We start from the raw sequence: 18042 nt of genomic DNA, 5'->3' as shown, positions 1-18042 counted from the left end.
TTCTGCACAAGATCTTTGTTTACTTTTAAATAATTACTACTTTTTTGCTAAATTATAGTCTTAGTATAACAGATTCCCGAAACTGTTATATTAGTAAAATACTTCATTTTGACTTTTATATTCATAAAAAGGTGTTTTATAAATCTCTGAGGTGTATATAGAAAAAAATTAAAAAATACATAACAACGCTTGTATAGTAGTTTTGCAAAACTGTTATACTAGTAGAATAACTATTTTATAACGCTACACAGCAGTTCTGCACACGATTTTCTTTCATTGTAAATAATTACAAGAGTTTTGTAAACTATAGTCTTAGTATAACAGATTACAGGAACTGATATATCAGTTCAATAGTTAATTTCGACTGTTTTACTGCTGAAAAATATATTCTAAAAAGCTCTACGGCGTTATTAGGCAATATTAACTTTAAGACATACGTAAGACCACTTGTATAATAGTTTTCCAAAAGTGTTATACTGGTGCAACTACTAATTTCTAACGCAAAATGTATGCTGCTAACTTCAAAACATACATTAGACCACTTTTATAATTGTTTTTCCGAAAGTGTTTTACTGGTATAACACCTATTTACCAGTGCTATATGTTCTTATATATTGCACTAGTGTCAAGCAGCTGGCTATTTTGGTTATATAGAATGTGTCTCTGGTCAGTAGGTGGTACCCACTGTTTATGGTCTCCCATCCCCTTAATGTCCACTTAATATGCATTTTAAAATGGGTGGTAATTTTACAAATGTGTCTCCCTTTCTCTGAACCTCTCTCTCTCTCTCTCTATCGCCTGCCCACATGCTGATGTCTGATCTGTGGTGTTGTGTGGTCGATCCGGTCGGTTGGTCTATGGTCAAAATCAAAATGAAAATTTGTTAGGAATTTTTTTAATTGATTTTTCATTAGATTTCTGCAAACATCAACAAGTTTAGGACAAAATCATACGCACACACACTCAGAAACGAAGTGACTGACAGACAGACAGCCACATATACAGACACACACAGTGCTGTGTGACCATGTGTGTGTGTGGGTGAGTGCAAGTGTTGCTGTCATAGATTTTCAATTATCACCAGAGTATGAAGTCTATTGATTTGTTGCACAATTTTGTTGTAATGAAATGAGAAGTAGAAGAAGATTTTGTAATGAATGACGAGGTTAGGCAAATGAATGGGAGAAGGTGGATTTTTTGTCAGGGGAAGTTGTTACCTTATTAAAGAAGAAGAGGACATTTAAGCTCTCTAAGTACAGAGGTGAACTTTAACTCCGACACTTAAACTTCAACAGTTCATCTTTATGTGGTGTGAAGGATTCAAACCTTACCCCCCTTAATTAAATCCTTTGCCTTTTCTTGGTTCCCACTTTCTTCCTACTTTTACATTTAGTAAACTAGTATGTGTTGCTTACATATTTTTGCCTCGTTATATGTGCATGTGTTACAGCAACTGTCCTGTCCTGTCAGTTTGTTTTTTTTGTTTGCCACCCCTAAGGCAAATAATTGCTAAATCATGCTTGTCAGTGTCTAATTTGATTTTGAACTGGGGTGTCAATTTGTTGCGTAGAGTCGTCCTTGGTTGATTGGAAATTAAGTTTAAGCAAAGTGAAATGTTAAAACCTTGTTGAAAAATATTTAAAATTGTGTTGTATAACAGTTTTCATAAACTGTTATACTAGTATAAAAGTTTATTTTAAGTGTTATACTAGTGAAGTAACTATTTTAGAACTCTTTGATATGTTTTAAGACACATTTATCATGGAAAACACATAATTATAACAATAATGTAGTGTTATACTAGTGTAACAGAAGTGTTATACAAGTGTATCAAGTATTTTGTAACGCTATATGGTGGTTCTGCACAAGATCTTTGTTTACTTTTAAATAATTACTACTTTTTTGCTAAATTATAGTCTTAGTATAACAGATTCCCGAAACTGTTATATTAGTAAAATACTTCATTTTGACTTTTATATTCATAAAAAGGTGTTTTATAAATCTCTGAGGTGTATATAGAAAAAAATTAAAAAATACATAACAACGCTTGTATAGTAGTTTTGCAAAACTGTTATACTAGTAGAATAACTATTTTATAACGCTACACAGCAGTTCTGCACACGATTTTCTTTCATTGTAAATAATTACAAGAGTTTTGTAAACTATAGTCTTAGTATAACAGATTACAGGAACTGATATATCAGTTCAATAGTTAATTTCGACTGTTTTACTGCTGAAAAATATATTCTAAAAAGCTCTACGGCGTTATTAGGCAATATTAACTTTAAGACATACGTAAGACCACTTGTATAATAGTTTTCCAAAAGTGTTATACTGGTGCAACTACTAATTTCTAACGCAAAATGTATGCTGCTAACTTCAAAACATACATTAGACCACTTTTATAATTGTTTTTCCGAAAGTGTTTTACTGGTATAACACCTATTTACCAGTGCTATATGTTCTTATATATTGCACATAATTACGAGCTTTTTATAAGTTACGGTCTTAATATAATAAATTCCAGAAACTGTTATACTACTGGTTTTTATTGCTATACTCATGGAAACGTGTTTCAGAAAGCTTTATGGTATTTGTAGACAGTATAACAGTTTTCCAAAAGTGTTATAAAAGTGTACAAATAATTTTACATCACTGCTTTGTCTTTCTTGATATTTTTATTTTAAAACATACATAATTTAGTGTTTTTCTTACTCTAATATTAGTATAAAATATTCCTGAAACTGTTATACATAGACAAAAATGATGTTGCAAAGCTCTTATGAGTTTCTGGGAAATTTATAACAAATCTCTTATAATTATGACTCAATATAATAAATTTCAGAAACTGTTATACAAATATAACAGTTAATTTTGACTTGTATACTCATGAAAAATGTTTTTTTACAAACCCTTATGGTATTTTTTATACAAAAATAACTTTAAAACTTTCATAAGACCACTTGTATAATAGTTTTCCAAAAGTGTTATACTAGTGCATCAACCAATTTCTAACGCAGAGTGGTGTTTTTGCCCAAGATTTTCTTAAATTGTACATAATTACTATCTCTTTATAAATTATAGTCTTTGTATAACGAATTCCAGAAACTGCTATACTAGTATAACAGTTAGTTTTTGACTGTTATACCTATGAAAATGAATTTTACAATGCTCTATGGTTTGTTTAGACAATATTTTATTGAGAATATACATAAGTACACTTGTATAACAGTTTTCCTAAAGTGTTATACTAGTATAACAACTATTTTCTAAGTCTATAGGGCTTTTCTGCACAGGATTTTCTTTTAATATACATAATTGCTAGTCTTATTATAAACTATAATCTTATTATAACAGTCTACAGAAACTGTTATACTAGCATAATAGTTTGTTTTGACTGTTATACTCATGAAAAATGTGTTTCATAAATTTCTATGGCGGTTTTAAACAATATTAACTTTAAAACATATATAAATTCACATGTATAATAGTTTTTCAAAACTGTTATACTAGAGTAAACACAATTTGCAATGCCATATAGTGTTTTGACACACGGTATTATTAAATTATACATATGAATTATAGTCTTAGTATAACAAGGCCCTGAAAACGTTTTGTTAGTATAACAGTTAATTTTGTCGACAAAAATCATGTTGTAAACCTCTTATGAGTTTCTGGGAAATTAATGACAAATCTCTTATATTTATGTCTTAATATAATAAATTCCAGAAACTGTTATACAAGTATAACAGTTAATTTTGACTTGTATACTCATGAAAAATGTTTTTTACAAAGCCTTATGGTATTTTATACAAAAATAACTTTAAAACTTTCATAAGACCACTTGTATAATAGTTTTCCAAAAGTGTTATACTAGTGCATCAACCAATTTCTAACGCAGTGTGGTGTTTTTGCCCAAGATTTTCTTAAATTGTACATAATTACCTTCTTCTTATAAATTATAGTCTTAGTATAATGAATTCCAGAAACTGTTATATTAGTATAACAGTTAGTTTTGACTATTATACCTATGAAAATTCATTTTACAAAGCTTTATGGTGTATTTAGACAGATTTTATTGAGAATATACATAAGTACACTTGTATAACAGTTTTACAAAAGTGACATACTAGTGTAAAAACTATTTTCTAAGTCTATATGGCTTTTCTTCACAAGATTTTCTTTTTAATATACATAATTGCTAGTCTTATTATAAACTATAATCTTATTATAACAGTCTACAGAAACTGTTATATTAGCATAATAGTTTGTTTTGACTGTTATACTCATAAAATATATGTTTTATAAAGTTCTATGGTGGTTTTAAACAATATTAACTTTAAAACATATGTAAATTCACATGTATAATAGTCTTTCAAAACTGTTATACTAGGGTAAAACCAAATTTACAATGCCATATATTGTTTCGACACACGATATTATGAGATTATACATACATATGAATTATAGTCTTAGTATAACAAAACCCTGAAACCGTTTTGTTAGTATAACAGTTAATTTTGTCGGGGTCTAATTTGAATTTGTGTAACAAAGCTCTTACGAATTTCTGGGCAAGTTTGTGACAAATCTTTAATAAGTACGTATTTATTGCCTATTGAATGAATTGTTATATCAATGTAAAACTGTTATACTACTGGTTTTGATTGCTTTACTCACACAAAATGCATTTTACAAAGCTCTCTTATGTTTTTACACGAGATACTTTAACACATACATAATTTCACATGTATAATAGTTTTCCAAAGCTATTATACTAGTGTAAAAATTATTCTACAACACGATTTTGTACTTCTTTGCATTTTTATCATTAAACATAAATGATTAGGGTATTATATGAACTACAATATAAGTATAACAGATTGCTGAAACTGTTATACGAGAAAAACATTGTATTTCAAAGTTCTTTTGAGTTTCTAGGCAAGGTTGTGACAAATCATTAATAAGTACGTGTTTATTGGCTATGGAATAAAGTGGTATACTAGTGTAAAAACTCTTATACTACTGGTTCTGATTGCTATACTCACCCAAAATACATTTTACAATGTTCTATTTTGTTTTTGCACAAGATTTACTTTAACATATACATAATTTCACATATATAATAGTTTAACAAAACTGTTATACATCGCTACTTTGTATTTTTTGGCATTTTTATCTTTAAAAATATATGATTAAGAGATTATATGAACTGCCATATTAGTATAACAGATTCCGGAAACTTTTATACTAGCAAAACATTGTGTTGTGAAGCTATTGTGAGTTTCCAGATAAGTTTGTTACAAAACTTTTATAATTATGTGGTTATAGCTTATTGAATAAAGTGTTATACTAGTCTATAAACTGTTATACAATTGGGTTCGATTGCTATACTCATGAAAACGAGTTTCACTCTTTTGTCTTTCTTGAGTTTTTGGGCAAATATGTGACTAATATTTAATAAGTACGTGTTTATTGGCTATGGAATGGAGTGTTATACCCATGTAAAAACTGTTATACTACTGGTTTTGATTGCTATACTCACACAAAATGCATTTTACATAGCTCTCTTATGTTTTTACACAAGATTTACTTTAACACATCCATAATTTCACCTGTATAATAGTTTTCCAGAACTGTTATACTAGTGTAAAAATTATTATACATCGCTTTTTTGTATTTTTTGGCATTTTCATCTTAAAAAATACATGATTAAGAGATTATATGAACTGCCGTATTAATATAACAGATTCCGGAAACTGTTATACTAGCAAAACATTGTGTTGTAAAGCTCTTGTGAGTTTCTAGGCGGGTTTGGTACAAAACTTTTATAATTATGTGGTTATAGCTTATGGAAGAAAGTGTTATACTAGTCTATAAACTGTTATACAACTGGTTTTGATTGCTATACTCACGAAAACGAGTTTCAGAAAGATATATGGTATTTTAAGACAGTATAACAGTTTTCCAAAAGTGTACAAATAATTTTACATCACTGTTTTGTCTTTCATGACATTTTAAAAGATACATAATTTAGTGTTTGTCTTACTCTAAAACTAGTATAAAATATTCCTGAAACTGTTATACATAGAAAGAAATGATGTTGCAAATCTCTTATGAGTTTTTGGGAAATTTATGACAAATCTCTTGTGATTATGTGATTATTGCTTAGGTAAAAGGGGTTATATTGATTTCAAAACTGTTATACTACTGGTTTAGATTGTAATACCAATAAAAAAAAGTTTGTTACAAACCTATATGGTGTTTTTAGTTAGGATTATGTTCGACAAAAGCATAATTACACATGTATAACAGTTTTCCAAACGTGTACAAATAATTTTACATCACTGTTTGTCTTTCTTGGCATTAGTATTTTAAAATATACATAATTTATGACCTGTTTCTCTAAGACGATTCGAATTCGTTCTACAGTTATAGAATACAATACAAATATATTTTTTAAAAAAACAGAAGTTTGGTAGTAGTTCGAGCGAATTTGTATTCGAATCGTCTTAGTGAAACAGGCAATTAGTGTTTTGCTTACTCTAATATTAGAATAAAATATTCCTGAAACTGTTATACATAGAAAAAAATGATGTTGCAAAGCTCTTATGAATTTCTGGGAAATTTATGACAAATCTCTTGTGATTATTGTTTATGGAAAATGGGGTTATATTGATTTCAAAACTGTTATACTACTGTTTTGGTGTTGTTATACCAATAAAAAAGTTTACTACAAACCTATATGGTGTTTTTAGTTAGGATTATATTCGCAAAAAGCCTAATTACACTTGTATAACAGTTTTCCAAAGGACTTTTTTGTGTTTCTCGGCATTTTTATCTTAGAACATACATAATTAACATATTCTATGAACTGTAACACTAGTATAACAGATTCCTGAAACTGTTATACTAGCAAGAAATTGTGTTACAAAAGCTCTTATGAGTTTCTAGACAAGTTTATCACCAAATTTTTATAATTATGTGTGTATGGCTTGGCTATAAATTGTTATACTAGTGTTGAAACTGTTATATTACGTTTTATGGTGTTTGCTTAAATATAATTTCCACAATTCATCAAATATGCAGCCATTTATGAATGTCGTAAAATGTTTTATTTCACCTTTATCCCAGTGATAACCCATTTCGTTTGGGTGTTGTTAAAAAGTATACGCTCCACTCCACTCCATAGACTCCATTTAAAAATTTCCCTTAACCTAACTTTATTTCTAAACATTTTTTTTGTTAATTTAATTTATATTTCCTTTTCTTCATTCCAGCTATCTCGTAAAAATCTTTTTCTTTTACACAAGGACAAAGGCAAAGATAAGAAAAAATTCAATTAAAAGCTCATAATTACCTCGGGGGCACACTTAGAGATACATTTAAAAATTATGTTTAATTGCTAAACAATGACGGTAAAACTTAGCCAGCCAAACGAACACGACAACGAGCCCACGAAACATAATCGTTACAAAAAGCAAAAGAGTGAGTAAAAGCATAGCGAAACGAACGAAGAAAGTGGCGGGAGAAGAAGTTTTAGTAGTGGCAGAGAAAGGCAACAAAATACCAACATAAGAATAATGTTGCAGCCAACATCATGTGGCCCGGGGCCACCGGACAAAATACTTGAATTTAAGTGTAACGAGTTGCAAGATAGCATAAATGTGGTGAATAATAAAAACAATAACAACAACGGCAATGGCAACAATGGCCAGGGCCATAAACCAGGCGTGGCAATAAAAATGGTCAAAGCTACGAAGGCTCATAACGGCGTTTCTGATAATGAGGGGTGGTGTAGTAAACATGATGTGCCGACGACTAGCAGTACCCGGATGAACACTTTTAGCCATGAAAATAAAACCAACAACAATAACAACTGCCATTTAAAAAATATTAAATTTTATTTAAATAATATTTTAACATACCCCAACTTCAAAGCCTGCAACAATAAGCCCAAAACAATATCAGCTTCTTGGGCAACAACATCAGAAGCAGCAACAACAGCAGTTTCCACCAGGCCGTTAGATGGTTCCAACATTTCATTATCATCATTTTCAGCATTTACCAACATCATAATGTTGTTGCATCACTTTTGTTACTTCCTAACTGCAGCAGCTGCTACATTTGTGGCCAAGTTTAATAAAACCTGGTGGAGCGGCGGTGTCGGCCGCCACAACCAGCAAACGTCAATTTCCAGAAAATGCTTTTTAATGTTTCTAATGCTGTTTGGCATACTGGCACATAACGCACATCATCAAGTCGCTGCGGAGAAAAGTAAACACTGTAAGTAGAGAAATTTTTATTTTTGTCATAAAAAAATACTACGGAAAAAATTGGAATTTTTAAATGTCTGAAGGTTTTAAAAGCATAACTTGCAGCACGACTTGATAAGAATTTGTCTTTGTCGTTTGGTGTGATTTCCAAAAATTCAAAAACCGAAATTTCTATAGGAATCACTTGAAAACTTTGGAAGTTATGGCTAATTTACCAAATATACCCATGAAATAATAATAGTCATACGCACCCAAGGACGGGAGAGAAAATGTTCGAACTTTGTATAATACGTTAGAAAATCGAAATATATTTTTTGAAATTTTGTTTGAGATCAACTTCAGTGTTTATTTGGACGTATTTTTAACGTGTTAGCTCCATAGTGTCAGCTCCATTATGACAATTTTTCAGTTTTTAAGCATTTCAAAAAAAAAAAAAAAATATATATATATATATATATATATATATATATATATCAAAGAATTTTACGAATGTTAAATGTCCGAAGGATTTGAAGACATAACTTGCTCTTAGATCGAATTTGGGATTTTGTTTCATGCAATTTCCAAGGATTCAGTAACTAAAAATTCCATAAATATAGATTAAAAAGTTTGAAATCTTTGGGTATTTTTGAAAGTTGTTCAAAAAAATTGCCATAAAAATATTTAAAAAATTTAATTTTTAAAACTACGAAGGCTTTAAAGGCTTAACTTCCAGCAAGATTTGAAAAGAATTTGTCATTATTGTTTGGTGTGATTTCCAAGGATTGAAAAACTGAAATTCCCATTGGAATCGCCTGAAAAGTTTGGAAGTTATGACCATTTTTCTAAAAACACCCACGAATTAATAATAGTCATACGCACCCAAGGACGTGAAAGAAAATGTTCGATTTTTATATAATACGTTAGAAAATCGAAATATATTTTTTGAAATTTTGTTTGAGATCAGCTTGAGCGTTTAATTGGATGTATTTTTAACGTGTCAACTCCTTCGTGACAACGACAGTTTATCAGTTTTAAGGCATTTCAAAAAATATCAAAGAATTGCACAATTGTAAAATGACTGAAGGTTTGAAAACATAACTTGCTCTAAGATCTTAAACGAATTTGGGATTTTTGTTTTGTGCAATTTCCGAGGATTCAGAACCTAAAAATTCCATAGAAATTGCTTGAAAAGTTTAAAGTTTTGTTGTTGAAAGTTGTTAAAAAACAAGTCCTACAAATATTTAAAATTTGAATTTTTAAATCTACGAAGGCTTTAAAAGCTTAACTTACACCAAAATTTGAAGATAATTTGTCATTATTGTTTGGTGTGATTTCCAAGGATTGAAAAACTGAAATTCCCATTGGAATCGCTTGAAATGTTTGGAAATTATGATCATTTTTCTAAAAACACCCACAAATTAATAGTAGTCATACGCACCCAAGGACGTGAAAGAAAATATTCGATTTTTATATAATACGTTTAAAAATCGAAATATATTTTCAGAAATTGTATTTGAGATCAACTTGAGCATTTAACTGAACGTATTTTTAAGCCGTAGTGTCCCTTGAGTCTGCGTATTATCCAAATGTTTACCTCAGCGGTGCATTTTCTGCATATTCTGGGGGCTTAGTTTTTATAGTTGGGTTTTTATGTAAAACGTTATAAAAATGAGTTTCTGAACCTGAGTCTTCAGTTGGAATATCTTCAAACATTTAGTTTTTATTTTTCTTGGGGCTTGCAAATCTCGCAAACTAAAACTGCCAAACACTTTTAAAGTCCTAAGAGGGAATTATATCTTATCCCCTTATAACTTTCAAAGTTTTCGGTAGTTTTAGTTTGCCCGATTTGCAAGCTTTCAGAAATGGAAATTTTCATTCGAATAACTTGAATACTATGGGAGTTATGGTCAATTTACGAAAGATACCCAGGAATTAATAATAGTCATACGCACCCACGGACTCAAATTAAAATATTCTATTTCTATATAACATAGGAAAATATTAAATATATTTTTGGAAATATTGTTAGAGGACAGCCAGAGCATTTAATCGAATATATTTTTGAACCTTTAAGGTCCTTTGAAGCTACGAATTTTCGACAGTTTATACTTGAAAGGTATTTCTAGACTTTAAAGAAATGTCTGAGACCTAAGATAGAGTTTGATAGGGTCTTAAAATCGAAAATTGTTTTTGGAATGGGAAGTCTTATAAACTAATGGATATTTAAAGTTCTGCGAAAAAGCTTCTAGAGTATGGAGAGATCTTTAAAATGTTATTATGGCCTGAATTAAGACTCCAGGAGATTTCCGAAAGCTTTTAAGATCATTTGAGTAAGGAACATGAACTATCTCAAATAGACGTGGAACAATAAAAAATATTCAGGAGAATATCACATACGTCTATAAGGCCTTTTAATATGTCGTCTAGCATTTAGCATATACTTTAAGGGATCTTTGCTAACATAAAACCTCTTTATGAGGTATTTCCGCCTTTTAAAACCCATATACGCGGCTTTCTCGACCACAGAAGCCATTTTAAGCGGTTTTGTCGACTAAAGAAACACCTTTAAGGGTCTTATCTACTGTAGACGCTCTTCATGCCTTTTCGCGACTTTCGAATTCCCTTAAAGGGGTTTCTCGAACACAAAACCTTCCTTAATATGTCTTCTCGACAGTAGAAGTCTCTTTAGATGAACTTCTCTACTAAGGAAGGTCTTTTAAGTGGTCTAATCGACTATGGAAGCTAAATAAGCCTCTTCAAGATAACTTCTCGACTATAGAAGCAGCTTCAAGGGATCCTATCGACTGTAAAAGCTCCCTAAGGGATTTTACAACTAGTGAAGTCAATTAAAGGATCATCTCGACTATAGAAGGCTCTCTAAGAGGAATTCTCGGATAGAGAAGCCCCTTTTGGTGGTTTTATCGACTACGGAAGCTACCTGAGGGGTTTTCTCTACTATAGAAGCCTCTTCAAGATAACTTCTCGACATCATAAGCAGCTTTAAGGGGTCTTATCGATTATAGAAGCTTCCTAAGGGATTTTCTCGACTATAGAATTTGCTTAAAGGGTCTTCTCTACTATAGAAGCCTCTTCAAAATAACTTCTCGACTTCAGAAGCTGCTTCAAGGGTCTTATCGACTATAGTTGCCTCCCTAAGGGATTTTCTCGACTATAGAAGTCGCCTAAAGCGTCTTCTCGATTATAGAAGCCTAATTACGACAACTTCTCGACTAGAGAAGCTCCGATAAGTGGTCGTATCGGCTACGGAAGCTCTCTAAGAGGTTTTCTCTGCTAAATAAGCCTCTTCAAGATAACTTCTCGATTACAAAAGCTGCTTCAAGAAGTATTATCTACTATAAAAGCTCCCTAAGGGATTTTCTTGGCTATAGAGGTCGCTTAAAGGGTCTTTTTTACAATAGAAGCCTCTTTAAGATCACTTTTCAAGATATCTTCTCGACTACAGAAGCTTAAAGTGCCTTATCGATTATAGAAGCCTCTTTAAGAGAACTTCTCGATTAGAGAAGCTTCTTTAAGATGTCTTATCTACTTTGAAAGCTATCTAAGGGATTTTCTCCACTATAGTAGCCTTTTCAAGATAACTTCTCGACTACAGAAGCTGTTTCAAACGGTCTTATCGACAAAAGACGCTTCCTAGGGGATTTTCTTGACTATAGAAAACGCTTCAAGGAGTATTATCATCTATAGGAGTTCCCTAAGGGATTTTCTCGACTATAAAAGTCGGTGAAAAGGTCTTCTCCGCTATGGAAGCCTCACAAGATAACTTCTCGACTAGAAAAGCTCGACTATAGAAGCTTCCTAAGCTATTTTCTCGACTATAGACGTCTCTTAAAGGGTCTTCTCGACTATAAAAGTCTGCTTAAGATAACTTCTCGAATATAGAAGCTGCTTTAGGTCGTATTATCGACTATAGAAGCTCCATAAGGGATTTGCTCGACTATAGAAGTCGCTTAAAGTGTCTCCACGATTATAGAAGCCTCTTTAAAATGACTTCTCGACTAGAGAAGCTCCTGTAATTGATCGTATAGGCTATGGAAGCCTCTGAGGGTTTTTCTATACTATAGAAGCTGTTTCAAGAAGTCTTATCGACTATAAAAGCTCCCTAAGGGATTTTCTTGGCTATAGAGGTCGCATAAGGGGTCTTCTCGACTATAGAAGTCTCTTTAAGATAACTTCTCGACTTCAGAAGCTGCTTCAAGGGGTCTTATTGACTATAGTAGCTCCCTAAGGGATTTTCTCGACTATAGAAATCTCCTTAAGCGTCATCTCGATTATAGAAGCCTCTTTAAGATAACTTCTCGACTAGAGAAGCTTCTTTATGAGGTCTTATCTACTTTGAAAGCTATCTTAGGGATTTTCTCGACTATAATAGCCTTTTCAAGATAACTTATCGACTACAGAAGCTGCTTCAAAGGGTTCTATCGACAAAAGAAGCTCCCTAGGAGATTTTCTTGACCATACAAAACGCTCCAAGGCGTCTTATCGACTATAGAAGCTCCTTAAGGGATTTTCTCGAATATAGAAGTCGGTTAAAAGATCTTCTCGGCTATGGAATCCTCTTCAAGATAACTTCTCGACTATAGACGTCTCTTAAAGGCTCTTCACGACTATAAAAAGTCTGCTTAAGATAACTTCTCGAATATAGAAGCTGCTTCTAGGCGTATTATCGACTATAGAAACTCCGTAATGGATTTTCTCGACTATAGAAGTCGCCTAAAGTGTCTTCTCCATTATAGAAGCTTCTTTAAGATAACTTTTCGACTAGAGAAGCTCCAATAATTGGTCGTATTGGCAATGGAAGCCTCTGAGAGAAGTCTTATCGACTAAAAAAGCTCCCTAAGGGATTTTCTTGGCTATAGAGGTCGCTTAAAGGGTCTTCTCAACTATAGAAGAACTTATAAGAGAACTTCTCGACTAGAGAAGCTTCTTTAAGAGGTCTTATCGACTTTGAAAGCTATCTATGAGATTTTCTTGACCATACAAAACGCTTCAAGGGGTCTTATCGACTATAGAAGCTCTCTAAGGGATTTTCTCGATTAAAAGATCTTCTCGGGTATGGAATCCTCCTCAAGGTAACTTCTCGATTGGAAAAGCTCCTTCAAGGGGTCTTATAGACTACAGAGGCTCCCTAAGCTATTTTCTGAACTATAGAAGTCGCTTAAAGGGTCTTCTCGACTATAAAAGTCTGCTTAAGATAACTTCTCGAATATAGAAGCTGTTTCGAGGCGTCTTATCGACTATAGAAGCTCCATAAGAAATTTTCTAGACTATAGAAGTCGCTTAAAGTGTCTTCTCGATTATAGAAGCACCTTTAAGATAATTTCTCGACAAGAAAAGCCTCTTTAAGTGGTCTTATCTACTATGGAAGCTACCTATGGGATTTTCTCGACTATACAGAATCTGCTTCAATGATCTTATCTACTATAAAAGCTTCATTTACGGATTTTCTCGACTGTAGAAGTCCCTTTAAGTGGTCCTATCGACTATTGAAGCTACCTTACGGTTTTTTCAACTATAGATGTAGCTTAACGGATCTTCTTTCCCTTCAAGATAACTTCTCATCTATAGAAGCCATTTTAAGTGATCTTATCGACTATAGAAACACCCTAAGGGATTTTCTCTACTATAGCATATTCAAGCTATATTTTCTACTACATAAGCTGTTTCATTATCATAGAAGCTTCATTAAGTGGTCTTCTTGAGCATAACAGCCCCCTTTAAGGACTTCTCCTCTAGAGAAGCTTCCTAAGGCGTCTTATCGACAAAAGAAACTCCCTTAACAGGTTTCCTCGACTATAAAAGCCCTTTCATGCGGATTTTTTGACTATAAAAGATTAATCCTGTAGTCTAAAATCGACGTGGAACAATTAAAAGGTATTCAGGAGAATATCTCAGACTTTCGGAGCCTTAGTTTTTATAGTCGGATTTTTATATAAAACCTTTGAAAATTATACATTTTTGAAAGAATACATTTCTAAATTGAAACTTGAGGTGCCTTTAAATGTTTAATTTGTTAGTTTCTTGGGGAGTTAGGGAAGAATTTCCCTTAAGACTTTCAAAGTGTTGGGCATATTTGATTTGCTGGATTTATAAGATTTCAGAAATGCAAATCGCCATTGAAATACGTTGAATACTTTGGAAGTTATGGACATTTTTCTAAAGATACCCAGGAATTAAAAATAGTCATACGCACCCACGGACTAAAATTTAAATATTTGATTTTTATATCAATCCTTGAGAAATTTGGTATATAAGTTTAGAATTTTTGTTGGTGAACAAACTAATTATTTAATCAAATTATTAAATCGACTATATTTTTAATCTGAAAGGTCATTTGTTGCTGTGGATTATCGACATCTGAAACGTTATACGCCTTCCAAATGAAAACTATGTATCGGGTGTTTTTTTTAGTGGTATAGAACTTCGAATTGAAATAAAACACAAGAAAATCGTTTTAATGTCCATCATTTTGGCTTTATGATTTCGGGCATGTGGCCGCCGCGGCTGGCTCGAATAAAGCCAATTCTAGACATCCAATTTTCAACCACTTTTTCGAGCATATGGGGCCGTATGTCGGCAATAACGAAACGAATGTTGGCTTCCAATTCCCCTAACGTTTCTGGTTTGTTGGCGTAGACGAGCGACTTCACATATCCCCAAAGAACATAATCCAATGGTGTCAAATCACACGATCTTGGTGGCCAATTTACAGGTCCATTCCGCGAAATTATGCGCTCATCGAATGTTTCCTTCAATAAATCGATTGTGACGTGCGCTGTGTGGCATGTAGCGCCGTCTTGTTGGAACCACAACTCATTCACATTCATGCCATCCAATTCGGGAACAAAATAGTCGTTTATCATGGCTCTATACCGGTCTCCATTAATTGTAACTGCCTCTCCATCATTATTTCGGAAGAAGTATGGCCCAATGACTCCACCAGCCCATAGAGCACACCAAACAGTCAGTTTTTGTGGATGTAATGGTGTCTCAAGGGTCTTATGTGGATTCTCTTCACTCCAAATGCGGCAATTTTGCTTGTTGACGTAGCCATTCAACCAAAAATGAGCCTCATCACTGAACAACATTTTGCGATGAAAATCAGCATCGAGATCAATCCAATTTTCGGCCCATACACCAAAATCACGACGCATTACATGGTCTCGCGGCTTTAATTCTTGCACAAGCTGGATCTTTTAAGGTCGCAAGCCAAGATCTTTGCGCAAAATCTTCCATAAAGTTGATGGACAAAGCTCCAATTGCTGTGCACGGTGTCGAATAGATTCATTCGGGTCCTCTTCAACACTTTGCTCTACAGCGGCAATTGTTTCTTCAGTGCGCACTGTTCGACGTCTCTGCGGATGCGTATTATCATATAGAGTAAACGTAGTTCGAAAACGATCCATGGTTAACCGAGTTAATTGCTCCGATGGACGATTATTTCGACCATAAAATGGACGGAGCTTGCGGTAAACTTCGCGAACTGAACCATTATTTTCGAAATAAATTTGCACGATTTGCAAGCGTTGTTCTTTTGTCAATCTGTTCATGATGAAATGGCAAACCAAACTGAACACAAATGACATTAGAGTTGCCAGATTTGACCATAAAATGCCAGATTTATCTCTATTCGAAAAACAAACCTGTAAAAAAACACCCGTTAGATATATGTAAAACGTGCGGTTTCAATATTGATCTCTATTGATATTCTGAAAGCTCATTTTGGGTCTTTTGAATCCGGATTAGATTAGATTTTAGCGTTCCTTCCAAATAATCATGAACTTTAAAAGATCTCGAAGAAGAAGGCTTGACAAGGAACTTCAAATAAGAATTGTGGACCTAGGAAGATTTCAAAGAGGCTAATTTGTTTTATAAGGAGGCTTGAAGGAGACGACAAATCATCACCAAAATGTATAAGACAACTTTAAAATACGAAACTAGACTTGAGACATATAAACAAAAGAACCATGGCGATTTCACTTAAGCCTTATCTGGTAAATGAATAAAAGGCAAAGGGCAACCTAGTTGAAAGTTGGCCATGCAGTTCTTTGGCATTTACCAGAAATGATTTAAGAAATAATTCCTGACACTGTTTTTCATAGACTTTGGAGGGCCTTTCGAGACTCAGGATGAATGGGGAAATATACAAATTGTCCATAAGGACCATTAGAGGAGCTTGGAAGAAATCTTTGACTGACCTACTACTCAAAATGAATAATATAATGTCTTTTATGTTTCTTTTCCAAATTTTTTACCTCATACATCCTTGCTGTCACATATTACCGCCTTCATTGTTTCCTTGCCACCATCTTCCTGTTGCTTTTCAATTATATAATAAAATCCAAATATAAAACTTTATGCACATAAAATATACAAAAACATTTTCAATGTTTTCTGTTAGCTTACCTTCTTTCAAAGTTTATCTTCTGGCACAAAACAAAAACCAGAAGGGAGGAAAGAAGAGAAGAAAAGAAGACAAACAAGTAAACAAACTGAACTGCACGAAACAAAAAATTTCTTAATTTATTAAAAGAAATTAAATTTCATCAAGCAACAGTCAGTGTGTCGTTTGGCCATAAAAAAGAAGAAACTGCCAGCCATAAATGGAAAATTGAACTTAAATTTATTACAAAGAAGAAAAACAAAAATTGAAAAGACATTGACATTATTTTCATTTAGTGTGTCAATATATGCCACTTGCAATGAAGAAGAGCCAGCCTATTAAGGCAATTTATTGAGTTGAGTGTTGACATTAAAAACCTTAGAGGCCTTAACGATAGAGAGAGACAAAATTAAATCAATCATAAATTTTATAGAAGATAACAACAAACAAAAGAAAAGTATTTTCCATGGAAATTTTGATTTCATTTTTCAAAGATCATTAGGATTTTATGTGAATTTTATTGTATGTATTGTCAAGTGTTTGAAGTGTTTTAATGGCCTGAAGCTAAATAATTATTCTAAATTTGCAATATTAAATATTTAAGTTGGTGAAAAGAGAATTTGTTTGATTTTAATTAGAGATTTTGTACTGTATGTATTTTTATAATTTTAAAACTTTTTAAAGATATACCGAATACTTTGTCCTAAGACTTTTTAAGTTTTTAATATTTTATGTTAGAGAAATTTGTATGAATTGAGAAATGGAAACTACCATGGGAATCGATTGAAAACTTCAGAAGTTATAGACATTTTTCCTAAGATACCCAAGAATTAAAAATAGTCATACGCACCCATGGACTAAAAATTAAAATATTAATTTTTTTATAATATGCCAAAAAATATTATATATATTTAAAACAATAAACTTGTTGGGAAGCCTTAATTAAGTTTAATTTTAGAGCTTAGAGATTGAGGAGCCTGTTCCGCCTTAAATGCTGAATGAATAGGCACGATTCCCAGTTCAGACAACATCAAATATTTTTTCACCCCTTAGCGTAATGTTGCACTACACTTTCCGTGCGTTTTTCGGTTATGGAAAACTTTTATACAAGTGGTGTTTTAAGTCTCGCCGTTCAAGTCAGCGGTAAAAAGTAGCAGAATCGCACTACACTCGTTAATATGAAAGAAGTCTACCCTTGTCCTTTAATGGATCTTCGTGGGTAATACTTTTTATACCCTCAGCCTTTAGGCTACGAAGGGTATATACACTTTCATACGGGCAAAATGTGCCTCATCGAAATAATGGTTTTAGACCCCAAATATGTTTGGACGAAATGTGTTTCAGACAATTTGGAGTCGATTGAGCAATGTCCGTCCGTCTGTCTGT

General features: G+C 32.6%; 1 protein-coding gene across 7 annotated transcripts in view; it reads left to right on the top strand.

Annotated features, from left to right (window-relative positions):
* loaf (low-density lipoprotein receptor domain containing lost and found) overlaps positions 1-18042 on the top strand; it is a 289295-nt gene that overhangs the window by 58859 nt on the left and 212394 nt on the right. For all 7 annotated transcript variants that reach the window (XM_073980712.1, XM_073980708.1, XM_073980713.1 and 4 more), the window contains one exon: positions 7278-8283. In XM_073980712.1, coding sequence (XP_073836813.1) covers positions 7581-8283 — 703 coding nt within the window. In that variant the 5' untranslated portion in view covers positions 7278-7580. The remainder of the gene's footprint in view (positions 1-7277; positions 8284-18042) is intronic.

Source organism: Musca autumnalis, unplaced genomic scaffold (assembly GCF_047663935.1).
Source record: "Musca autumnalis isolate F117 unplaced genomic scaffold, ASM4766393v1 scaffold_4, whole genome shotgun sequence".
NCBI lineage: Eukaryota > Metazoa > Arthropoda > Insecta > Diptera > Muscidae > Musca > Musca autumnalis.
The sequence above is the reverse complement of the archived record's forward strand: the minus strand, read 5'-3'. Positions and strand labels throughout refer to the sequence as shown.